This window comes from Globicephala melas, chromosome 9, assembly GCF_963455315.2.
Source record: "Globicephala melas chromosome 9, mGloMel1.2, whole genome shotgun sequence".
Taxonomy (NCBI): domain Eukaryota; kingdom Metazoa; phylum Chordata; class Mammalia; order Artiodactyla; family Delphinidae; genus Globicephala; species Globicephala melas.
In genome coordinates this window covers 1,676,794-1,703,053 of record NC_083322.1, presented here as the reverse complement: position 1 = coordinate 1,703,053, position 26,260 = coordinate 1,676,794, and the positions used below count along the sequence as shown (strand labels likewise).

At 44.3% G+C, this 26,260-nt stretch overlaps 1 protein-coding gene and 1 long non-coding RNA gene across 2 annotated transcripts in view; one reads left to right on the top strand and one right to left on the bottom strand.

The window, feature by feature from the left end:
- RNF32 (ring finger protein 32) overlaps positions 1-25,030 on the top strand; it is a 39,292-nt gene extending 14,262 nt beyond the window's left edge. The window contains exons 5-9 of the mRNA XM_030854347.2: positions 2,144-2,176; positions 2,733-2,857; positions 3,002-3,110; positions 23,634-23,822; positions 24,516-25,030. Coding sequence (XP_030710207.2) covers positions 2,144-2,176; positions 2,733-2,857; positions 3,002-3,110; positions 23,634-23,822; positions 24,516-24,728 — 669 coding nt within the window. The 3' untranslated portion in view covers positions 24,729-25,030. The remainder of the gene's footprint in view (positions 1-2,143; positions 2,177-2,732; positions 2,858-3,001; positions 3,111-23,633; positions 23,823-24,515) is intronic.
- On the bottom strand, positions 945-5,794 carry LOC115851897 (uncharacterized). Its single transcript, XR_004038964.2, has 3 exons — positions 4,470-5,794; positions 4,046-4,291; positions 945-1,654 (listed from the first exon to the last, which is right to left on the bottom strand). It is a non-coding gene; the product is annotated as an uncharacterized lncRNA (long non-coding RNA).
- Positions 25,031-26,260: the final 1,230 nt, after the last annotated feature.

Below are 26,260 nucleotides of genomic sequence, written 5' to 3'. Positions count from 1 at the left end.
CTTACTATACTGGCACGTAAACCCTCAAACTTAATTTGCTTTAATAAGTTTCACTGTTAATGAGTTAGTTCACAGTCATACAATTTTGTTCTTTACTAATTTGAACTCACACGTTATTTTAAACATACTTATTATGTTCTAGTTCTCTATCAGAACCTAATCTTACATATATGAAAGTTGGATATTTCAGAAAGATATTAGCCCTTAAAGCACAGAAATACCTCTAGGATGATTTAGCATTTTAGTAGCAAAAGAGCTAATAAAGCCACAAGGAATCTTTCTGGCCCCAGCAACCTCTTTCGTAATTATGCTATAAATATCTAGCCTGACTGTGGTATGAAGAATGAAAGTTTGAAGTTGAATATCTTAAGGGGGAATCAGGATGCAACATGCCCACCATTTCTTCCATGTTGTTTTTTATAAATTTCTCACTATAGCATTTTTGGTTATAGATATAGACACGTGTTTATTTTGCATTTCTATTTATTGTTCTCATGTTTAGCTTTTTCCTTAGTTATAAACAATAGTTGGCATTTTCCTGACATTTAATGATTTGAGAAGGCTTCAGTTAATCTCGTATGTCTCGGAGGTAGGCATTATACCCCTTTAACAGATGAGGACATAAACAATTCACGTGATCCACAGTAGGCCAGCTCAGGAAGTGTGCTTGGGACAGCTAGAATCTAATCTGAACTTCTGGGACATTTTTAGTGTATTCACCAAGGCTGAATCGTTTATTTTTGTTATCTCAGAGAGTGTTTGCCAATAACAAATGTTTATGGACATTTAAAAGTATATATATATAAATATATATTTTTGTTTGTTTTTTGCGGTACGCGGGCCTCTCACTGCTGCGGCCTCTCCCGCTGCGGAGCACAGGCTCCAGACGCGCAGGCTCAGCGGCCATGGCTCACGGGCCCAGCCGCTCCGCGGCATGTGGGATCTTCCCGGACTGGGGCACGAACCCGCGTCCCCTGCATCGGCAGGCGGACTCTCAACCACTGCGCCACCAGGGAAGCCCTGAAAGTATATTTTAAATATACAGAGTAAAATATTATTCAATATAGATCATCAAATGTCTGTTGATAGATGAAACACTCTGAAAGATGATTCTATTGACAATGAGCAATTGAATGCACGAAAGGCTGCGGTTAGATTCAAGGCTGGTAATTAAAAAGGACCTTCATTACTGAGTTTTTCCAATTTAGGGTTATTGGTGGCATGCAGTAAGTTTCAAGGAAAGGTTTTAGATCTTTCTAAGTTCTATTTGTTCTGATATTTCTTCCATTCTTCCCATTAAAGAAGAAAAGTGTAGACCAGACGAAGGCACGGTGGGGGGGGGGGGGCGGTGGTCACTTTGAAACTGGAAAGTTTCACCAGGATCACGTGGCCCTGGGAAGGTGGAAGCCTGCACTGCTGGTGAAATGCCTCTGCCGCCTGTCTCCGTCCCACATATTCGGAGAGAGGCCGCGGGCGCCTGAGTCGCTTCGTGCTGGCTGTCCTGGTCTCACCCCTCCCTGGCCTTTCCTTCCAGAAGAGCCAGCTACCTTTTTCTTCGTTCAGTCCAAGCTCCTTTGTCACAGCCCAGAATGTCATCACTTGGTGGAGAATTTGGGTCACAGGAAGGTGGAATTTTCTGGAGACCACACTTTCCCTGCATTTAAAAAAGAAAAAGTGATTCATATGTCTCTAGGGTGTATTGCTAATTAAATTCAAGAGTGCAGTTGAGTTGAACAAAGCCCTAAGGAAAGATATTTGTTTTCCTTTCTCTGCTCCCCGCCCCCCAGCCTGGGTCCTCACCAGCGTGCTCTCTCTCTTTGGATCTGCCCAGAAATACTTCTCTTTTGTAATTGTTTCCGTTTTAAATATACACTCATTCTACAGCAAACTTCATGTGTTCGTTTGATGTTTCAGATTGTTGTTAAGTTAGTTTTTCTTGTTGAGATTATATACCTGTGCTATGCTAAACTTAAACGCTAAATATTGTAAATATCAAAGTTGTTAATCTACTTTGTAAATTTGTCAAAGAAACAACACAGCCTACTTTTTAAATAGTCAGAATTTTTCTTTTAATTAATGCATTGATGCTGCTTCTCTTTTAAACTAATTTAAACTTCAAACATCTCTGTCTTCTCGTGAACAGGTGCTGCTTTCATGTTCCCATGTGTTCCACAGGGTGAGTAACCCGCGTCTGTCCCATCCTGAACTGCTCGCAGCATCCTTGTAGCTCAGAGGGGTGGAGCCTCGTCTCTCTCACTTAAAGGCTCCTCAAAGGAACCATTTATTTTATCCATAACCACCATTTATGCTTAGAAATATGACTTTAGGCTAGAGTACAATTCATCCTGTTTTGAAAAAGGTGAATTTTCTGTGGCAGAAGAGCCACCGATGTTTGTATGAGAGAGTATGGCTGGTACGGTACGCCAGAGTGGGTGACAGCTCTCGCCCTCGGAGCTCACTGTGCAGTCGCCCGTATGCAGGGACCATCCGCCGTCACGTGAGGTGTTCCCAGAAGTTTTTGATGTATCTGCATGTATATTCTTATAAAATACCATTTTTGGAGCAAGTTTCAGGAGGAAGGTGTTAACATCTGATGAAACCTCTTCCCTTCATAATCTGAATTGGACTGTCTCATAATTACGAGAGAAAAGAACACTATAATTACATTAGAAGTAAAAATGTTGTTTATAAGTAATTACTCGTAAAATTTTAAGCGAAATGTTTTTCTTCAGGCATGCCTTCAGGCTTTTGAAAAGTTCGGAAATAAAAAAACCTGTCCTCTCTGTAGAAAGAACCAGTATCAAACCAGAGTGATTCACGACGGGGCCCGACTCTTCAGAATAAAGTGTGCGACCAGGTGAGGGGTCCCCGAGCCGCAGGAACGTGCCTGCCCATCTGAGAGGGTGCTCGGAGGCCTTTGGAAGCTGCTGGGGGGTCTTCCCTGTGGCCTGGCCGCGTCCCGGGGCTGGCACGGCAGGGCTGATGGGGTTCTCTGCTCCAGGATCCAGGCCTTCTGGAGGGGACACGTGGTCAGGAAGTGGTACCGGGAGCTGAGGAGGACGGTGCCGCCCACGGACGCCAAGTTGAGGAGAAAGTTCTTTGAAGCAAAGGTGGGTGTGACCCTCGACGCTCCGGGCCGGGTCCCTGCCAGTGACTCATGGGTCATGGAGGCCAGCGAGGCCGTGAAACCCTGAGCCTTACTTCAGTTTGGGGCTTTTTACAAATGGTTGAGATGCGGGCACCTTAAACTGGCTTTCTAACCCAGTCGGTCCATACTTTCAGATTTCCTCTTCTAGTCAAATCATAAATTCATAAAATTGGAATAAGGTTAAATTCAAAGCAACTTCTGTTTGGCCATTTTATGACAGTTGTTTAAATAAACATCCCCTGAGAAATGGAAGCGAACTTAAAAAAAAAAAAGAAAGGCCCACAGTGCTACCATTTTATTGAGGACCTCCTGGGGTCACCAAAATGCGAGCGTTTTAGAAATAAATAAGTTCAGTTTCTACCCTTTCTTTTAACCATTTTATCTGTACTTTTCGGCTTGTTTGACAACTTTCCGTTATGTGCCTCATACAAAATGGCCGGGCCCAGAGGAAGGAGCGGCTACCCGGGCCGCAGTCCCCGGTCTTCCCTCCCCAGCTCAGCGGCTTCAGGCCAACAGCTGCAGCTGTGGCCTCAGAGTCCGCGCCTGTGCTGTGAAGGCAGTAACCCCTCCCTGCAGAGCTGCTCCAGCCCTGACCCATACCACACAGTAGGCACCGGAGATTTTGTATTTATTACTAATGTTAACGTACTGTTCAAGTTAGTCTTTATGCTGTTTTAGATTTAGTGCTATAGGCCACGTTTCTTTAGGACAGCACTGTAAGAGAGTATGCTATTCTGACGATGTGACCCTCAAATCACTAAGATAAAACTCACGGTCACACTTCCCTGTTACACTTACTTGTGGAAGCATCACTCACACATTTATTTCGATCTTTTCTAAACGTACCTATTTTGGGGGCTGCACTCCCACGTGGAACAATGAGTGATAGAAAATTACCCTTCACTGTGTGCGGGATCCCCTTTCTTCCGCTGTATGACTTCCGTGGGCGTGTGAAGCGTAAGGACCTTGGCCCCGTGCAGCTGCCATCAACACGTCAACCCCGTGCTGTCGTCCGACCCCCGGCCTGACCTCAGGCCGCCGGGCTGCTGTCTGTGCGTCTCCTTCTCTGGCGTCTTGCAACTTCGCCCACCTTCTGTGTGCCGGGGTGGGAGGTGTGAGGGGCTTCTTCACAGCGTCCCAGGACTGCGCGGGAATCGGAAGAATAAGAGGATTTAGGCTCGACTCTAAAGCAGTGCGATAATAGATTTTTTTTTCTAATACCCTTCCTGATCGCTTAGGTAACTGTTCCAAGCAAGGTGGCTATCAGTATGTGCAAAAAATCAGAATCATGGCTTATGTGATGTCTGTGCCTCAGACTTACCAAGAAAATATACTTGATTTGCCCTCAGGAGTAGGAGACCATTAAAGGCAGTATGTGAGCAAATGGCCTTAAAATATTGTGGATCTCGATGACGGAGGTTGAACAGTGGCTTCTGTGGCGCCGGCCGGCTGGAGATGCCCACGATGCTGTCCCCTGTCCTGGCTCTAGGAGGCGCCCCTCTGGCAGGGTGGGCAGTTCCTGCAGCCGCTCTGGCCTTTGGAGAAGTCGGGGGCAGAAGCAGGGGGGTGAGAGGCTGTGATCGAGAATCTGGGATTCTACCTTGTTTTCTCCTAGTCATTCACACCCCTTCCAGCAGGACAGGGTGCGGAGGACATCTGGGACAGGGGATGGGGTCCTGTTCTGTTGCACTTCTGTTTAGGAAATGACTCTTGCAATCTGATGATTTTTCCTACCTTTTCCTACTTGATGGAACTCACATGCTGAGCTATAGGCATGATCTAGGAAGCGTTAATCCACAACTTTAAAATGCCAGTGTGCTTCAATGGAATTTGAAAGGTGATTGAACTAGGTCACCGAATTTCATTTTACCCAGGATTCTACAGATATATCCAGACTGTATAGATGCACACAAATGATAGTTTGAGAACTATGTCAGTAAATTACTATAAGCTATTGGGTGAACAACTGTCGAGGAACTGGATTTTCACACAATCTCAAAGAATCATCCCACACATCAGTGAGAATTTATACAAAGAATGAGAAGTCTGTACACTGGAAAGGTCTGGTAGACATCTTTGCAGCCCAGTGACCGCCACTAGCTGCACAGAGTGACCCACGGGTCCCTAATGTGCACGGGGAGCACCGGGACCGAACACTGCCTTTGCACTTTCATACCAAAGCTGCTTCACCTGAACCCAGTCGTGAGGACACATGCAACCAGGCAAATCCGAAGTGAGGAATATTCTGCAAAACAGCTGACTTCAATTGTAAAGTGTTATAAAGAAAAGAAGAGGAATGTTCTAGAACAAAGATGTCTGAGAGATATAACATTTAAATGTAATGAGAGGTCTTTGTTTGGATCCTGGATCAAAACTAAATGTAAAACCAGTGCTATAATTGGGATATGTGGGGATATGAACATGGACCATATATTATACAGTAGTCATGTGTCAGTTGTGTGTTCACTGCAGTGTCACTGTCAGGTACAGTGTCCTGGTTCTCAGGAGTCACATGCTGAAGGATTTAGGGGTGAAGTATTGTGATGTCTGCATCTAACCCTTAAATAGATCACACACCCACATATACACATGTACATCCGAAGAGAGAATACAAATGCAGTGAAATGTTAACAATTAAAATGTAAAGATAGGGCTTCCCTGGTGGCGCAGTGGTTGAGAGTCCACCTGCCGATGCAGGGGACACGGGTTCGTGCCCTGGTCCGGGAAGATCCCACATTCTGCGGAGCGGCTAGGCCCATGAGCCATGGCCATTGACCCTGCGCATCCGGAGCCTGTGCTCCACAACAGGAGAGGCCACAACAGTGAGAGGCCCACATACCGCAAAAAAAAAAAAAAAAAAAATGTAAAGATAAACTCTATATGAAATGTAGAACTAGTGTACAGTTTCTAAATCCCAAGGAGTTGGGCTTGAGTCAGACATGAGAAGGAAGCGGGGGGGTTGGAGGGGAGGAGGAGAGGGTATAAACAAAAATGGAATTCACTCCTTACACCAGAATATATTCCATACAGAACAAAGAGTTAAACATGAAAACTTAAACAGAGTAATTTTAGAAGAAGGCATTAAAAATAAATTCCTCATGTGGGAGTGAGAAGGACCTCTCTGGTAGGATCTGTAAAACGATAAACACACACAAACCATAACAGAAAGGATTGGTAACTACATAAAACTTCAAAACATATGTATAGGGAGAAAAAATTGAAAGACCAATGACAAATCAGGAAAACATATTTGCAATTCAAAGGACTAGAAGCAAATTTCCTTAATATGTGACAAGCAGTTTACAGGACTACGGATACGTGATTACTATATAAAAAGACGCTCAACCTTACTCATAATTAGAGAAAACTAAACTAAAGCAAGAATAAGAACCTATTTCACCTATTAGATTGGCAAGAATTGAAAATTTTGATAATTATCTAGAGCTGATAAGAAGGAGGGGGAAATAGTCTTATAAGCCATTGGTAGAACTAAGAATGTACCATCCTGCTGGCTGACAGTTCCCTTTGATCCCTTCTCTAGAAATTTACCCCCCAGATATGCTCATAATGTTTTCTAAGATACATTCATGAGTATGTTAACTATAGCAATGATTATAAAAGAGGAAGAACGATAAACAACCCAAGACCCTGCCACCAAGGAAGCATGCATACAATGATTTCTTCATAGCAATTATGAAGACCAAAGTGGATATATATGTGGTGATATAAAAAGATTTCCTACAGGGACTTCCCTTGTGGTCCAGTGGTTAGGGCTCCACGTTTCCACTGCAGGGGGCACGGGTTCGATCCCTGGTCAGGGAAATAAAATCTCGAATGCCACGCAGCATGGCCAAAAAATAAAAAAAAAAAAAGATTCCGTACAAGTCAGGAAAAGGCAACAAGAAAGGATAATGTGTAGAAAACGTAAGATGATAGGATAACAGTTACAACAAACAACAATTGAGATAAATTTCTGTATTAACAGATTCTTGAATTACATTGAAAAAAATCTGCTAGTAGCTGCTTATGGGAGATTTGAACCAAATGAAACAAAAATGTTCTACACAAAGACATGCTCAAGAATAAATGAGGAATGCACAAACAAAAGAAATAAAATAGAAAATCACAATAAAATAAATGAATTTTAAAGTGTATTTGGGAATCTAACATACACTATTCTGGTGTTCATGACACTGCTATTCTGTGGTACATAGCTAAAGCTTTACTTAGAGGACAGTAGTGTCAAATACATTTATTATTGAACAAGAAAGATGAAAGAATAATGAACCAACCATTCAAATCTTTAAATGTAGGAAGTAGAAAGTATAAAAATAAAATAAGTAATTTATTAGGATAAAAGTAAAACTGGTAAATGAAGCCAATAGCTGGTACTTTGGAAAAGAGAAACTATAAGATAAACAGCTCATCAGAGTTTAAAAAACATTAACAGTGAGGTGGATGGACCTAGAATCTGTCATACAGAGTGAAGTAAGCCAGAAAGAGAAAAACAAATGCCGTGTGCTAACACATATATATGGAATCTAAAAAAAAGAAAAAGTGGTTCTGATGAACCTAGGAGCAGGACAGGAATAAAGACGCAGATGTAGAGAATGGACTTGAGGACACGGGGAGGCGGAAGGGTAAGCTGGGACGAAGTGAGAGAGTGGCATTGACATATATACACTACCAAATGTAAAATAGATAGCTAGTGGGAAGCAGCCACATAGCACAGGGAGATCAGCTCGGTGCTTTGTGACCACCTAGAGGGGTGGGATAGGGAGGGTGGGAGGGAGAGGCAAGAGAGAGGGGATATGGGGATATATGTATACGTATAGCTGATTCACTTTGTTATACAGCAGAAACTAACACAACATTGTAAAGCAATTACACTCCAATAAAGCTGTTAAAAAAGAAAAAAAAGCTCTTCCAAAAAAAAAAAAAAAACAGGTACAACTACGAGGTAAAGTCTCACCAGGGTTAAAACAAATTAGATAAAGCAGAATGCAGATACACAGAATGGGAGGCATAATCACATATGTGGAAATTATCTCTAAATTATAAAAGACTATTGTATACAACTTTGTGCTGTTAAATCTGAAAATATAATTGAAATTACCTCCTATAAAAATAGCAAACATAGAAAGAAATATAAAATATAAAAATGACTGAGAAAGGGGCTTCCCTGGTGGCGCAGTGGTTATGAGTCCACCTGCCAATGCAGGGGACTCTGGTGGGTACGAGCCCTGGTCCAGGAAGATCCCCCATGCCTTGGAGCACCTAAGCCTGTGAGCCACAACTACTGAGCCTACACTCTAGAGCCTGTGACCCACAACTACTGAAGCTCACACACCTAGAGCTCATGCTCCACAACAAGAGAAGCCACCACAATGAGAAGTCCATGCACCGCAACGAAGAGCAGCCCCTGCTCGCTGCAACTAGAGAAAGCCCGTGCGCAGCAATGAAGACCTAATGCAGCCAAAAATAAAATAAATTTTAAGAAAATGACAGAAAAATGATACTAAAGCATCTCAATCTTTACTGAAAATATATTAAATTTAACAGCCATTCCTAATAATGACAGCGAACTAGAACTAAATGAAATTTCCTTGTCTCAATAAAGACTATATATCAGAAACTAAAAACACATTATTTTAGATAGTGAAACCCTAAAGATGCTAAATAGGTTACCCACAATCACACTTTGGCCATTCCTTGCCAATGCAATAATACAAGAAAACAAAAATACAATGTGTGTGCATTATATAATCCATATTTACTGTCTATACACATGGATTTTAAATCTATAAAATCATTTGAAAAATTATTAGAACTAAACCATTAGATGTTCAAATTCAAGATAAATATGCAATAATAATTGCATCCTGTATAGCAACAATAATCAGATATAAAATGCAATGGAAAAGGATCCCTTTCATAATAGTTAATACCTAAAAATAAACTTACAAGAAATATATAAATACTGATAAGGAAAAGTTTTCTGAGGATGACATTGGCAATATGGCCAAATAAGTTGTCCCTCACTTGTATTCCCCCTAACCAGCAACATAGCTTGGCATTCATCCACGGACAAAACTGCCTTAATGGGAGCTGTGGGATCCAGCTCCATAAGCCAAGGGACCCGGGAGGAGTCTCACCCACCCAAGCGTCGAGTCACAGGCACACACACCTTGGTCCAGGCTGTGGACCCTGAAGTGGCCCTTGAACCTGCTCCAGGCTGCCGCAGCCCCTCTCACCTGCAGCCTGGGTGCCCCTGGAGAGCACTGCCTTAGACAATCACCTACCAACAAGAAAGCCTTTGTGGAAGCCCACGTTTCCAAAGGCAAAGTTCCAGCACACTGTTGGAACAACAAAAAGAAATACAAGTTTGGACACATTGGAGAGGGAAAGAATAGCCTGACTTTACCCACGTCACCCTCCCCCCAAGGAAGCACAGCTCAGGGCCAAGTGATTTCCCCCACAGGGGAAAATGAGGGCATGTGAGTAAGTGCCTGGCTTCCCCAGCCATGTGGGACACTGCCAAAGAGGCTCATCTTTCCCTCACCCCATCCAGAGTACTGAATTATGAGCCACATGACTGGGGATGGAAAAGACTGGGGAAGCAGTAAATAGGACTCTCAGAGGACATTAAAGGGATATGGATCCTACCAACAGTGTTGAGGACTCCATCAAGAAGCCCCCTCAGGAGCCACTGGGGATGCCTCTCCTGTAGCTCCCTCTCCTGGCCCCAGCACTCCACATGCCTCGCCCACACCACGTGGCTGGCTCCCTGGGTGCACCCCTGATAGTGAGAGCCAGCTTTGGCAGATAGCTAGTGAGCATGTGCAGAAAGCCAGCCCGGGTCTGCAGGCAGGGAGGCACCACCGACTCGAGCTCCAGCCTCACCTTGGGAAAGCAAAGGAGGCTGTCAGCACCTAGCCTGATGTGTTGCAGGATTGAGAGAAGGCACACATGCTTGGAATTCTGCCACAGAGGGAGCAAGGAGCGTGGAGCAGGCATATCCACAGACCGTCTGAGAAGCCTCAGTATCCCAGCAGGGCTGGTGGAAGGGATTTCTCTCCTGAAGCCAGTCAGTAACGACTGGGGGAGGTGACTGCTTCCTCAGATGCAAAGACAGCAACACAAGACTTCAAGGAACATGAAAATCAAGGAAATATGACCACACCAAAGGATCACACTAATCTTCCAATAACTGACTTCAAAGACATGGAGATCTGTGATTTACGTGATAAAGAATTCAAAATAAATGTTTTGAGGAAGCTCGATGAGCTACAAGAAAATACAGAAAAACCACTCAACGAAATCAGGAAAACAATACAGGAACAAAATGAGAAGTTTAACAGAGGGACAGAAAAAAATTAAAAAGAACCAAGCAAATTCTGGAGCTGAAGTATACAATGAATGAAATGGAAAATTCAGTAGAAAGCATCAACATTAGAAGGGATCAACCAGAAGAATAAGCCTGTGAATTAGAAGACAAAACCTTTGAAATTATTCAGTAGGAGGAGAACAAAGAAAAAAGAAAGAAAAAGAGTGAAGAAAGCATATGTGATCTTTGGGATACAGCAGAAGAAACAATTTGTAAATTATTAGAGTCCCAGGAGAAGAGAGGAAGAAGGAGGCAGAAAGGATATAAAGAAATAATGGCTGAGAACTTCCCAGATGGGGGAGAGATTTAGATATCCAAGTGTATGAAGCTCATAGGTCACCAAACAAACTCAACTTAAAGAGATCTTCTCCAAGACACATTACAATAAAACTCAAAAATCAAAGACAAAGAGAGAATCTTAAAAGCAGCAAGAGACAATAAGCTTGTAACTAACTTAACAAGAAAATGCCCATAGGCTAACTGGATTTCTCAGCAGAAACCTCAGAAGATGCCCAAGTGCTAAAAGGAAAACACTGCCAACCAAGAATACTCTATCTGGCAAAGATGTCCTTCAGAAATGAAGGAGAGATTAAAGACTTTCACAGACAAACAAAAGCTGAGGGAGTTCATCACTAGACCTGCCTCACGAGAAACGCTGAAAGGAGTTTTTCAAGCTTAAAAGAAAGGAGGCTAATTAGTAACATGAAAACATATGAATATATATATCACACTTGTAAAAGAAAGTACATAGTCAAATTCAGAATATTCTAATATTGTAGTATTATGGTGTATTAACCACTTAACTCTCTTATAAAGGTTAAAGGACAAAAGTATTAAAAATAACTACAGCTACAATAATTCGTTAATGAATATACACTATAAAAAAGATGTAAATTGTGACATCAAAAACACAAAAGGGGGGAGTAAGAGGGTAAAGTTTTTGTATGCAATCAGAGTTATCAGTGTGAAATACACTTATACCTGTACGATGTTTTATATAAGCCTCACGGTAACCACAAAGCAAAACCCTACAGTAGATACGCTAAGATCAAGAGAAAGGATGAGTGTGTACCACCCTGGAAAGTCATCAGTTCACAGTGGAATGCAGCAAGTGAGGAAGAAAGGAACAAGGGAACTACAAAACAGCCAGAAGACAATCAGGTGGCATTAGTAAGTCCTCACCTATCAGTAATTACTCTTAATGCAAATGAATTAATTTCTCCAATCAAAAGGCATAGAATGACTGGATAGATAAAAAACAAAACTCATATGCTGCCGACAAGAGACTCACTCCACCATTAAGGGCACAAATAGGCTCAAAGTGCAGGGACAGAAAAAGATATTCTACTCACGTGGAACCCAAAAGAGAGCAGGGGTAGCTATGCTTCTGTTAGACAAAATGGACTTTAAAGCTGTAACAGACAGAAAAGGTCATTATATAATTATAAAGTGATTAATTCATCAAGAGGATATAACAAAAATTAACTCAAAATGCATTAAAGACTTAAACCTAAAGCCTGAAACCACAAAACTCCTAGAAGAAAGCACAGGGGCAGGGAATTCCCTGCCAGTCCAGTGGTTAAGACTTCGCCTTCCAGTGCAGGGGCCGTGGGTTCGATTCCTGGTCAGGGAACTAAGATCCCACACCACGGGGCAAATAAGCCCACGTGCCACAACTGCTGAGCTCACACGCCTCAACGAGAGAGCCCGTGTGCCGCAAACTACAGAGCCCACGTGCTCTGGAGCCCTCGTGCCACAACTAGAGAGAAACTTGCGCACCACAACTAAGAGCCTCCGTGCTACAACTAAGACCCGATGCAGCCAAAAAAAGAAAAATAAATTAATTAAATTAAATAAATATTCAAAAAAAGAAAGAAAGCACAGGGGAAAATCTTGACAATGGTCTCGGCAATGATTTTTTGGATATAACACCAAAAACACAAGCAACAAAAGCAAAAATAAATAAAGGGACTACATCAAACTTAATAGCTTCTGCACATCACTGGAAACAGTCTACAAAATGAAAAAAGACAACTTACAAATTGGGAGAAAATATTTGCAAATCATATATCTCATAAGGGGTTTTTATCCAAAATATATAAAGAACACATACAACTCAATAGCCAAAAAACCCAAATGTCTGATTAAAAAACTGGGCAGAGGAGGTGAATAGGCATTTTTCTGAAGACATAACAAATGGCCAACAGGTACATGAAAAAGGTCTTCAGTATCACTAATCATCAGGGAAATGCAAATCAACACCACAATGAGATATCACCTCACACCTCTTAGAATGACTGTCATCAAAAAGACAACAAATACCAAGTGTTGGTGATGTGGAGAAAAGGGAGCCCTCCTGCACTGTTGGTGGGAATGTAAATTGGTGCAGCCTCTATGGAGAACAGTATGGAGGTTCCTCAAAAAATTAAAAGTAGGACTACCATATGACCCAGCAATCCCACTCCTGGGCATCTGTCCTTCCAAAGGAGATGAAACCGAGATCTCACAGAGATCTCTGCACTTCCCTGTTCATGGCAGCATTAGGCACAGCAGCCAAGACACAGAAACAACCTAAGTGTCCGTCAACAGATAAATGGATAAGAAGATGTGGTACATCTACAATGGAATTCAGCCAGGAGAAAGAAAGAAATCCTACCATTTGCAACAACATGAATGAACCTTGAGGACGTTATGCTAAATGAAATAAATCAGGCAGAGAAAGACAAATATGGTATGATTCCGCTTATGTGTAGAATCTAAAAAAGTCGAACTCAAAGAAACAGTGCAGATGGTGGTGGCCAGGGGCTTGGGGAGAGGGGTGGGGGGAATGGGGAGATGCCGGTCAGAGAGCAAGCTTCCAGTTAGATGTCCTAATGCACAGCATGGTGCCTACAGTTGCCAGTATGGTATTAGAGCCTTGAAAGTTGCCAAGAGATCTGAAACGTTCTCACCACAAAAAAGAAATGGTAACTGTGTGAGATGATGGGGGTGTTAACTGACCTTCCGGTGGTCATCGCTTCCCAACATATAAATGCATCACATCATCACACTGTACACCTTAAACTTACACCATGCTGTACATCAGTTATATCCCAATAAGGCTGTAATGAGGTAGAACATCCTTGTTAAATATCAAAAGATATATAAAATTTTGGTAACTAAGATTCTTGTGAAATGTTAGATGAACAGGTGATGAACCAGCAGAAAGTCACCCACCTCAGTGCACAGGGATTCTAAGTCTACAGTAAAGGACACATATGAGATCAGTGAAGAAAAAGATTGAGAAAATCAATTAATTTATGCATTCATGTGAAGGAGAAAAATAGACATTACTTCATACCTTATCCTCAAAAAAGTTCCACATGGATTAATTATGTAAATACTTTTTAAGTGAATAAATAAAATTAGTAGAATACAACATAGATGTCATACTGGGCACTGAGCTCTGCCCGCACTCTGGCAGGGGGAACGGCCTGGTGACCCCAGTGTGAGGTAGAAGCTTCGACGCTGACGCTGCAGGTGGAGCGAGAGGTCAGCGGCCCCCACCTCGCCAGGCCGCTGTGCAGAAAAGCACTGGACACACTGACAGTCGACAAGGCAAAGTGACCGCCTTCACTTGGATTTTTAGTAACAGTGGAGCATTGGCTTATACATACATTAAGACACATATATTCTTTAGGGGTTTCGGCTATTTTCTTGTGGTTTTTAAAAGATGTAATCCTGTGAGTAGAATAAGTATTTCACAGTGCAATACTAGAACAGCCTGATGACAAAGAATGTTAGACATGAAACAACCATGCACCCTGAGTTAGTAAAGAGAGAAATCATCATCCAGAGGTGCCTTTAGGAAAGACTTTTATCTTAGTTTAATAGTGTACCCCATTTTACAAAAGAATTAAATAGCATTTTTCTAATGATAGAAACTAAATTTATTCAGTTCATCAAGGAACAAACGTGTGTTTCAGTAACAAAATAAGTTTGAACTGATCATTTTCCTTTAAATACCTGTAAAAATACTTTAACTTAAGCTTGTCAGTATAATGAGGCTTTAAAGTCTAGAAATCACAGGTGAAGATATTTAAAATAAAAATATAACTCTTGGTCCTGGATTCTCATTATATTCATCTTTACAGTTTTTCAGAGCTAAACATGTACCCTGAAGCCCAGCCTCAGAAGAATTGGGGTCTGTAGGTTTCCTAGTAATAGATGCAGTGAAAGATAAATTCCAAAGCCAAAGTGAACAGTGAGTTCATCAAGGCTCCTTGGGGCCGGAGACTAGCTCTGTGACAGGGACATTCCAGGAGTGCCAGGTTTCCTGCACAGGCCTGCCTTTCAGCTCTGCAGTTTGACATCCGTGTCTTCACCCCGTCACCCTCCTCACAACCTAAATGTGCACAGAACTTTAGATCAGTGTGCTATGAGGGATCCAGTGTTTGAATTTTAGAAATTGGAGCGTTTACAAAGCAAAATGTGCAGTGACCACAGGATCAGATACGGTAAAATTCTTCATTACCTGTGGAACAACAGTTCTTGAATCTGGGGTGTCGTGCAACCAACAGCCACATTTCTAAGCTGAATTTCCATACTCACCACTGGTGACAGTTACAGTAATGCAAATTCGTCTTATGTTTACTCTACACAATTGAAATTGCAAATTTCATGCGATACATCCCGCTGCCCAAGGCAGACAGATAAATGTCGGGTCTACCACCTCATTGGTCAGTGAGACCAAGACACTGCAGCAGCTTCTGCCTTCTCCCCCCGCAGCCTGCTGCAATTCTGTACCCCAGCGGTCTCCAGACCTTTGGAGTCTACCGATGGTCAAAGAGAGACTCGGGGCTCCAACAAGGTCACTGCCAACTTTCAAAACCTTTCTATTTTGCCAAGTAAGAGTTAAAACCAAGCATCATACACCATCAGAATCATCTCATAAAAGGAGGACTATTTTTCAACACCAGGAAAGTTGGAAATACTTGACCACACACTAAAGGATATGCCTTTACACTGAACCGTTTAGCTTTAAGAAATTTCACTCCACTGAATTCACTTATTTTCTTTTCTGGCAGATGGGTGAAAACTTCTTTGTCATACTTGGGAACCACTGGTTTAATTACCTTCAGGGAAAAGAAGTCTAATCAACAGAAAAGAAAGGCAAAGAGGGATAATAATGTGATATTTTTAGGCACAATGAATGAGGAAGTGCTTGTTTCCTTTAAAGTTTCAAGATCTCACCAAGATGGATATGTTTTTAATACTCTAGATTAGATTAGCTCAGGCCATTCTATTTTTATAAATTAATCTATCTTACTTGCAAAAGAACTGTGGCCTTGCATTTTCACTCTTCTGTTGCAGAGGGGATTAATGAAGTCTTTTTTTACCTTAGTCTTCCTGCATCTACTGGGTCTTAACTAATTAGTAGAATACAGAGGTCATCTTTCTACAAATAGTCATGCTTCCATATGCTGAGGATTTCTCTCCGCAGATCTGCCTTGCTCTGAAATATCACTGGCACATTCCTAACAAGACTGAAACAGAGCAAAGTGAAGTTGTGTCACACTGTAGGTTCTTTTAAATAGATGGCAGTCCCGTGGTAAGAACTGTGCGGGTCAAATGTTGCGTTTTGTACCCACAAGTAAGTGTCAGAAAGTAACCTTGAGTCAGCAGCGCCTTTGTCATGGAGGGCGCTGGGGCCGTAGGGATGATCCAGGAGGCCTGGTGCGCTCTTGCGTCGTCTGGTGAACTCAGATCAAAGCCGCCTGGAGAGGTCACTAGAGCTGCTGTGCTCATACCTGTCACCAGTGTGTACAGAAAGCCCAAGTGTTGCCCAGAATGCAGTGGTTGGTCCTTGAATGCCTTTGATCCTTATCTAGAAATTCTGCTAGCATATGTCATATAATTGAGGTATGGCCTTTTATTGCTGCAATTAAAACTTTTCAAATGCATTATACTATCTCAACCCAAGCTAAAAGTCCTGACCATTGTTTAAAAAGTGAGGTTAGGGATTTGTCAGATGCTGTGGTTGACTTTAGGGGCTGCCGCTCCCACACCCTCCCGCAGGAGATTTCTCTTACTTTTTTTCATTTACATCTCGCCAAACAGCATAATGGTCTTAAAGTTTGTTTAGTCCTTTGGCTTCCTTTATCACATAGAGATGGCAAACATTCTGTTGCTAACTTGAAGTGGCTCCAAGCAGCAAGACGGGGAGGATATTAAACCAGTAAAAGCTTATCAACTGATTCATTGATATGCTGTAAATTCCAGGCTTTTCACTTGGCTTTTGAGGGCGGCCGTAAGTCAACACATTAGTAAGCAATTGCTGACATCAAGATGGATGCTGAGAGGGGCCTCCTGGGCAGACAGAGTTCACCTGGGCACTTTTGTTAGGATTTTTTTTTTACTGTTTAGCCAGGATGTACTTGTAAATGACCAGTAATTGCTTTATATATCAATAACCTGAATTTGTAATGACTTAATTTATCAAATATCTGAAATGTGAGACTTAAAAAGAAAAATATAAGAAGATATTCATTTTTTTAATTGAAAAATGTATGTATTTTGTCCATAGAATTAATATTAACCCCTAGTTTGAAAACTAGACCTCGATCGTCTTTGCATGTGTGGTGCTTGCCTTTTCAATCAGGGAAGGCCTCTGACCCGTGTGACAGTGAGGCAGTAAACAGGAGAAGAAGGATGCTAATCACACAGGAATTCGACATTTAAGAAATATTTCATAATAGCTACACTTAGGACACTGCTCTGACCTGGCCACGATAGGTAGTCCGTAAATATATAATGATTTAAGTTTTTAAAATATTACCCTTGCTAACTTTCCAATACTTGAAGCACAAGAATAAAGACAGTCACATCAGTTCACTTTTAGAAATTTGCCATAAATATAAACTGAAGGATTTTCGGTATGTTTATTAACAAGCTAACGTCAATGTTATAATTAGAAGCCAAACGTTGATGCCTCACTGAATCTTGACACGGCAGGTTCCTTCAGCATCATTCCACGCAGACACTGTCCTTTTTTTTAATCCCCACAAAGGAACCTGTACTGCAGTCCTTTAGAATATGCACATTAGGGCATGTATGTGTCTCCATTTCTAATCTATTGCAAACTTAAAGTCGACATTTTTTATTGAACGCTAAGGGCCTCGCCAAGATGAATCTAAGGAACGAGGAGATAAGAAATACACACAGGAAAAAGGTATGAGCATCCAGCCGGTGACAAGTGTCAAGCGAAGGGGCCAAAAGTGCTCTCTGGGCGTCCGGAGAGAGCGCACGTCCAGCCCAGGCGCGGGGGACGCACGGCCGTGCAGAGGTCGCAGAGACGGAGGAGCATGACGGTCATTCGTGGGCTGAGTGAGTCTCGCCAGACCGGAAGATCCCTACGGCAAAGTAGTGCCTTTCCTGAGGAGAGGCGGGGGCGAGGCTGGGGAGAAGCTGGCATCAGCGATGGAGGGCGAGGTGGGGACGGCAGTGTCCCCTGCAGGCGGTGAGGGTGAGGCAGCAGCTGGGGGCGCCTGGCCTACGCCTGCCCGCTCCTCCTCTGCCCCTGCACCTCGCTGTCAGACCCTCTCTTCCGCACCCTCTCCCGGCCCCACCCCGCCTTCCTGCTGGGTTGGGCGCCCTGTCGTTAAAGGAACAAGATGTGCCCCAGCCCGGCCCGGCCCAGGCTCCTCTGGGACCCATCTATGCTTTCTATCCCTCACCCTGCCACAGCTAAACGGCAGGGTAAAGGCAAAATTACTTAGCTTAGGTTGAATAACCTGCATTTTAAGTCTTTAACCACCACTGCATATAAAGGGGATTGTTATTTTTCTCATTTACGACATGCTTTCCATTTAAGCCGAGGAAGAAAGCATGGTCGTTAACGAGTGTGAAAGTGATGCCAGGTGTGGCGGACAGGAAAATACAAACGAGCACACCTGCGTCCGGCACTGACCCTGCACCTCGCCCGTTCAGAACGTGGTTCCAGGTGGGGAGCGGCTGTTTTCAAGCGGCCTCTGCAGACCCGAGCATCATCCCGGAGCCCCTGCCTGCTTCCCCACCAGACTCACGGCCTCCTCTGGGTGCGCCCCACCTTCCTGGAGGGAAAGAGGCAGGAAACACTTTGACAACGGTATCAGTTTCAACCAGCCGTGTCATGGAGAAACCCCGAAGAGACGAAGGGGCAGGGAGCAGACTAAGGTCGGAGGCCAGCGTGGCCGGCCGGGCGCATTAAGACCCGCCCTCCACAGAGGCACTAGCTGCATCTGCGAAACTGACGAGCCCGTTTCTTCAGCAAGTGTTTCTGCTGTGTCCCCCGTAGTTGGCATACAGACCGACCCACAGACCGACCCACAGACAAACAGAGGCGGGAACCCGGGGACCCAGGGAGAATTCTGCAGACTGACCCACAGACCGACCCACAGACAAACAGAGGCGGGAACCCGGGGACCCAGGGAGAATTCTGCACGGTGGGCTAGCGTTGAGCGCAGCACTCCCATCGCCTGAGCTGACAGTGAGAAGGAATGGAGGCGGCCTGCAGCGCAGGGAGGCGACAACAGGGACTGTCCCCACTGGGGCCACGTGGGACCCAGCGGCGTGCACACCAGCTCCAACTCAAGCCGTGAGAACTCACTCAACGTGTAGGAAGAGCACCACAGAGATACCTCACCACACACGTGACAACATTAACATATATATACAGAGAGGGATATATAAATACTCGTGGCCTCCACATTTACTCCGTTGCTCTCTTAAGTGACCTTTGAAAGCTCACGGGGACACCTCACACTTGGGAGTTGGGTGGTTACGTCTCCAGGAATGATGACTAAAGCTGTGTTAAATAACTTTGACTCAAAAATTAATTGGGAAACTTCTATGATGGCAGTTCTCAAGCATGAGTGAGCATCAGAACCCCGTGGGTGTTGTTAAACCACAGACGGCTGCTTCCTATCTGCAGGTTCTGACCCAGGAGGGCTGGGCTGGCCCGGGAGTTGGCATTGCTAACAAGTTACCAGGTGATGCAGATGCTGCGGGTCCAGGGAGCTCACCTGAGAAGCAGCATTGCGATCCTTTCACACCAACCTGTCTGCTCCAAGTAGCACTTCTGTTCAGAACTAATTTGAGAACATACCTCATAATCTGAGACACTCTGGAACAGAACGTGATCCTTTTTATTCTGAGGTATCATTTTGGAGGAAGAAAAGACCTCACCTTACAGGTCTAAATGGGAAATATCTCACACTTCAAGAAAACCCAATTTACAGAAAACCTGAGTTATAAAACATTAATTGGAAGGCAGCTGTATGCATTTCCAAGTAATTCTTCCTTTTATAAAGTATAGGGAACTCTTCTACTTTCAATAATTTATTTGGAGATTATCAGGTATTTGAAAGGCTGAGGAACAGAGAAAATGAAACACTGCCAGCTGGAGCCCATAAGCTAGGGTCCAGCTGCCAGGCAAGCGTAATTAGAATCAGTAAGAAACAGAACTGGATTCATAGATGGAAAAGCTTCTTCCTCCAGACCTCCAGGTATGGCTGAAAATCAACTGCATGCAAAACCCCAAAACACAGGTGCCTGGATTCAAAGCCCGTGGGCCGCCTGCCGTGTTACAGCACGGCCTTTCCCTGAAACCCAGCACGCATCCTGGTTAACACCCAGGGACCAAGGCTGGGCAGGCTCACTCACCACAGCCGCTGCCCGCGCAGGCTCGAGTCTTCTTGCAGGACAGATGGGAATTGGAAGGGAATACCAGGGCCGTGAAGGCAACTTCTAATGGAGGTGACTTACACAGACATGGCATCCCGCCAGGTTATCCACATAAAAACAAATGAACAGACAAACCACGCACACGGGATGTCCAATAGAGTAGGATACTTGAAATGGGAAAGTCCCCCACGTCCACGGAGAACACGTTCCACGCATCACGCTCCTAAATGACTGCGAGGTTCGATGGGCTGAGTTCCTTTCATCCCGCCCAGTTCCGTGAAAGAGCCACAATCTCTCAACCAGGACACTGCTAATTGCTGCAACAAATAAACCCCTAATTTCAGCGACTGAAAATAGAGCTTCAGTGACCTGAGTCACAGCATGCCACCCTGTGAGACACAGATACTGTCCCCCCACCATCCTTTCGCCCTACCATCCCCTGGGCCTCAGAGACCTGTGTGTCCAGCCCAGAGACCCCATTCCCATTGGAAACGCTGTGTCACGTGGCCCCACCTAGCACAGGGGGAATGGGGAATGTGGTTTCTGGATGGGACGCCAACTTCTGCAGACTGCTCTGTGCTGGGGAAGGACGAGCAAGACAGCCATCAGGTGACAGCCACCACTGCCACACCCTTTAAACAACAGATCACCCCTACCACTTACATCAGTCTTCAAACGTTTAACAAAGGAGCTATCGGAGTGGCCCTGGCTTGGCTACCTCTCCGTGCCCAGACATGACGGTCACTCCTTTCTAGTGTATGTCTTTCTGAGCCACCAGGCCACGCCGTCCAGTGCAGGGAGCCACAAGCCACCTGTGGCCGACCAGTCCAGATGGAGATGTGATGCGCGTGCACAACACGCTCGGATTTCAAAGCCTTTCAGGAAGGAAAGAATATAAAGATCTCAGTAGCTTATTCAACTGATACATTTTGAAGTGATAAATATTTTGGATACGTTGGGTTACGTAAAATATTAAATTTAATTCCACCTATTTAGAAACTTTTCTTAATGTGGCTCCTATAAATTTTAAGATTAGACATGGCTCACGTGACATTTCTTGCGGACGGTGTTGATCTAGACTAGCTGGTGAAGTCTTACATTTCAGAAAGTTCTAAAAACGATTATACTAAAAGGGTTTTTTCCAAGTATATCATACAGCACTTTGAGAAGACCAGGGAGAGAAAAAAAATAAGACCAAATACATCCCTATCCCCAAATCTCTTTAATAAAAACCATTTACTCTGGTGCCCCAGCTGTTCACAGGCCTTTTTCTTTTCTTTAACTTTTTATTGGAGTATAGTTGATTTACAATGTTGTGTTAGTTTCAGGTGTAAAGCAAAGTGAATCAGTTATACATATACATACATCCACTCTTTTTTAGGTTCTTCTCCCATATGGGTCATTACAGAGTACTGAGTAGAGTTCCCTTGCTATACAGTAGGTCCTTATTAGTTACCTATTTTATATGTAGTAGTGTGTATATGTCAATCCCAGTCTTCCAATTTATCCCTCTCCCCTCACCCCCGGTAACCGTAAGTTTGTTTTCTAAATCTGTGACTATTTCCGTTTTGTAGATAAATTCATACTGAGTGAAGTAAGTCAGGCAGAGAAAGACAAATATCATATGATAGCGCTTGTATGTGGAATTAAAAAGAAAAGGGAGGGGGTACAAATGAACTTGCCCAGTCTTTTCTCATAAGATTCCCTCAACAGCGAACGTAACTTGCCCAAGGTCACTCAGCTAGTAACTGAGAATCTGGATTTGAACCCACAGTGATAATCCAGGTCTTTACAATGTAACTGAAATCCATGAAACTCTTTTTCCTTCCCAGCCCATCTAAGGAGACCAACTTCTGGAATCTTGAAGCCCTTTGGAATCACAATATCACTCACCCATCTAGGCATCCCTGCTAATGTGTATGTTCCTGAAAAATCATGCAGGACTTATGCGAAAATGGGCAAGCCATCTAAAACCTGCGCAACTGTAACCAAAACACTAACAAAAACCCTAAAAGGTTTAAGACGTTAAATTTCTAATAAACCAATAACTATACGACCTTGTCTCTTTTAAAAAGGAGTGGATGGCATCTTGATGGAAGGGTATACACAGAAGACTTAAAGATTCCTAATTTGGGAGATTACAATTCACAGAGATCAGAGAGACTCACACAGTAAATATTTCCAAAGGCCAGACTGAGTCCAGAGTAGGGAGGCTGGAGGCTATCACAGTTTCACTACTTTGCAGTGAGCAACTGTTACCACTGAACGGACCAAAAATGCACACACTTTGGTCCATCTGGGGGAAGTCACGCGAGTCCACGTGCCTCCCACGTGATCTAGGCGTGTTGCATTTTACGAATCACAGGTGAGGGAACTTGCACTGCGAATGCGTGCATCCCCCTGGCCACTCTGGTTCGCTGCCGTCGGGAGGCCGCAGCCAGCAACTCACTCATTTGTCCTGCGAGCACTGTGCTTTTCTAAATCGTTTTGTATCAAAATACAGACTTTTATAAAAGGACTGAGCTTGGAACATTGGAGACTGTATTTAAGGCTAATACTTCTAAAGCAGAACCGAAGTTTGAGATAAAATGTAACGCGCCGTCTCCATATTGACGCTCGCAGTGAAAACAGGATTTTAAGGTAAATCCTGAAGGCGTGTTCTGTAGCAAGGGGACAAACAATTGTCCACAAACTGATTAACTCAGCTTATTTTTTAAGGTCCTTAGGCAAGGGGTGGGGTTCAAAGTTATGATTTTAGAGCTTGGTGAGAAAAGCAGAATGAGTAACCGGTTTGAAAGAAAGAGATAATCTTTCTCTTGGAAAGATTTTCTAAATGTTTTTTAAAACTTTTTTTAAAGTTTTTTAAAACTTTTTTTTTCTAACTTTCTAAATGTTTTTTAAAAAACATATTTTCAAACGTTCACACTAAAATGATCATTCACAATCTGCAACCACAGGGGAAGATGCTGTGGAGCAAGGGGAAGCGAAGCAGCTCTCATTAGCGATGGCCTGGTGGTGGCCCCAGGAAAGCGGCACTGTGCAGTGACCATCCCTGTGAAGACTAGAGTAACTGGTACCAGACCAGGATGGCCATGTGACTACTTGTGCAAAATTCTAATCCTTTCTCCTCTCAACTTCTCATCAATGTATTCCCTGCTAACAAGCAAGGCTTACAACCAGGTGCCCCGTTCTGGTAAAATCTCTGCACCAATTCTCTGGACTTGGAGTGATTAAGGAAATCGCCGTGTGTCTATTTCCCCAAGAAATACTATTCAGAGGCAGGGCCTTAGGGAAATTAGCAGGAAGGTGGTCGGGACTCAAGAAGGGGCTTCCCTTCAACCTACCTCCAGAACTTCTCACTGCCTGTGAGTAAGTGTGCCCCCGCCGTGTCCCCAGTTCACAGAAATCAGCCACCGCCTGCTGTGCTCTTACCACACGGACATAGACGAGCTCTTCTCAGAGATCGACCGCTGCCTGGCCCTCAACCACAGCGTGCTGCAGCAGCTGGAGTACACATGTGGCCACGAGCTCATGGAAGAGGACTGGGGGAAGATCCAGACACAGGTAGGCTGTGCCCGGGACAGGGCAGCCAGCGGCTCTGCAGTGCTGCTTGGGGGGGCACCCACCGGGGGGGGGGCCCGGCCTGTGCCCACAGCACGTGGGGCAGTGGGGCCCCAGGACCTTCACCACCCACTCTGGGGTGAGCGCCAAGGCCCTTGAGTGTGAAATTCCGCTTTGATGATGGCATTTTGTGAAAGCGCCGAGGGAAAAGGCCTCCCCACATGCTCCTCCCCCGCCCCCCGGAGCTTCCCCGCAGGTCCCAGCCTGCCCTCCTCTTGCATCTGTAGGAGCCGTGAAAGAACGACACTCCAAATCCCACAGAGGAAACACTTGCTTAGAAAATCACAAAAAGAGGAAAATGTATAAAGAAGTTTAGCAGCTACACAGTATCAAGAATTTTGAAAAAGACTACTCTTCCTTGCCTAATTAAAAGAAAAATCTATATTATTAATGTTCAGCATTTTATAAACTATTTGTGTTTCAAAATGGGTTATCCCAGGTGGGTTTCTACCCTTTCCATTTTTCATAAGACTAGCAGAGTACGTATATAATCAATGCCATTTTAACACAGAATGAAGTGTCTTCATTTTTAGAAGATCCACGTCTGTCAGTATACAGCTCTCACTCAAATTTCCGGAACTTCCTATTATGATGAAACTAACAACCTGCGTGACCAACTCCCGCGTCCTTCTGTGTTGCAGGCCCTGCCGGGGACAGCCCCGAGCGCTCGTCTGCCTCAGCCCGCTCTCCGTGGGCAGCCAGGCTCACCCGGCGCCCTCGTCACAGCACACAGTCCTCCTGTCCTGCTCACACGTGTTTCACCACACGTGTCTCCTTGCTCTGGAGGAGTTCTCCTTGGGGGACAGTTCTCCGTTCCACGTGTGTCCTCTCTGCCACTCTTGCTATCCAAAGAAAATTCCTGAATGTTGAATTCACAGGAATAAAATTATATAATTCGGGGGGAAAGGTTTACCTTAATTTTGGTGGTTGTACTTAGGAAAGCTAACGATATTTTAAAAGCTGACAACCCATCCAATTTTAGTCTTTATAAAAAGAAAACTTCAGATTCATGAGTTTAATCAGTTGAAGTAAGTGAGGCACGGACTAAAACCTTCTGTCTCAGAGGTTCTGTAATTTGCTGATTTGCTCTGCGTCTAGTGGGCCAGCTGGAATTGCTCGTAACAGTAAAGGGACTCCCTTCTGACACAGTAGCCTGGCTCACTGGCCCATTTCCACAGCGGTTCTGATTGGCCCGCAGGGGGGCTGCCGGTAGGGTTACAATACTCTGTCTTCCCAGGCCTGGCCCACACGCGGCTGGGTACTTACCTACAGCTAGTGTCGACCACAAGCTAGTAACCTAAAGGTCCTCTGCCGCTCCTAACTCTTGCTTTACTGTTGTACTTCAGCACTTTGAATATATAAACCCAAGATATGAAAATAAAATATTCAGTGGTTTCAACATGAGAAAATAGTAAATCACATAGTAATGACTTAGAGCCACATACACTGTTTTAGTTCATACGTGAAGAAATCCACGAAATCTTCCTGGGAGCCTGGTCACTTACAAGAATGAAGCGCAGCTGTGATGGTGAGGTGCCCCAGCTGCTGGAACAGATGAGGCCCAAGCCTCAGGGACGGACAAAGCGGCCTGTTCTTTTGAACCGCAGCCCTTCGGCAGCGGGTGAGGGCTGAGGGGCTTCTCTAAGTGGACCCTGGCTCGTGGCCCATGGCTTGTGGCTCTGCCCGGGCTCCCCAGTGACTCTCCCATGTGCTGAGGCAGAGACGTTTGTGGCCACGCCGGGGCACCTGGCACACAAGACTGCAGCCACAGCTAACTGCAGGCAAGGAGACAGGAAGCCCGGCCTGGGAGGGAAAAGACAGACAGGTTGCCAAGGCCAGGAGCAGGCCTGCCAAGGGTGCAGAACAGCCCCAGTGTCGTGTGGGAGGAAATACTAAATGTATGTTCCTATTTATTTTTTACCCCATCCTTTTAAAACACTCATCTGATATGTTTTACTTATATATAGCCATACACATGTACATCATTGAAATGAGTAAATCCACATATATTGGCGTGTGCTCACTTTTCAACGGTGGAGTTATAGGGGGCATGGACGTCAGGCTGGCTGGTTATCAGGGAAACTATCACAGAGGAGCTGTTCTGATCTGATGTGACTTTTACAAAATTTGGAGACTAACTTGGAGAATGATTTAAAGAGTGAGCAAACACTTCTGTTGTGAGACAGCAGAGGGAGGCTGGATCCCAGACCTCACTTTTCCGTTCAGAAGGCCCACGAGGCAGAGCACAGCCATGCGGTGAAGGCTGGGTCAGGCTGATTCCAGGCCCCAAACTGGAATCTGTGGGGAGAGCCCAGGGATGCCCAGGTCACTCAGTGATAGTAAGAGGCCCCTCAGGGCCATGTGTGACCATGTCCCTGCACTCCTGTCCCTGGGCACGATGG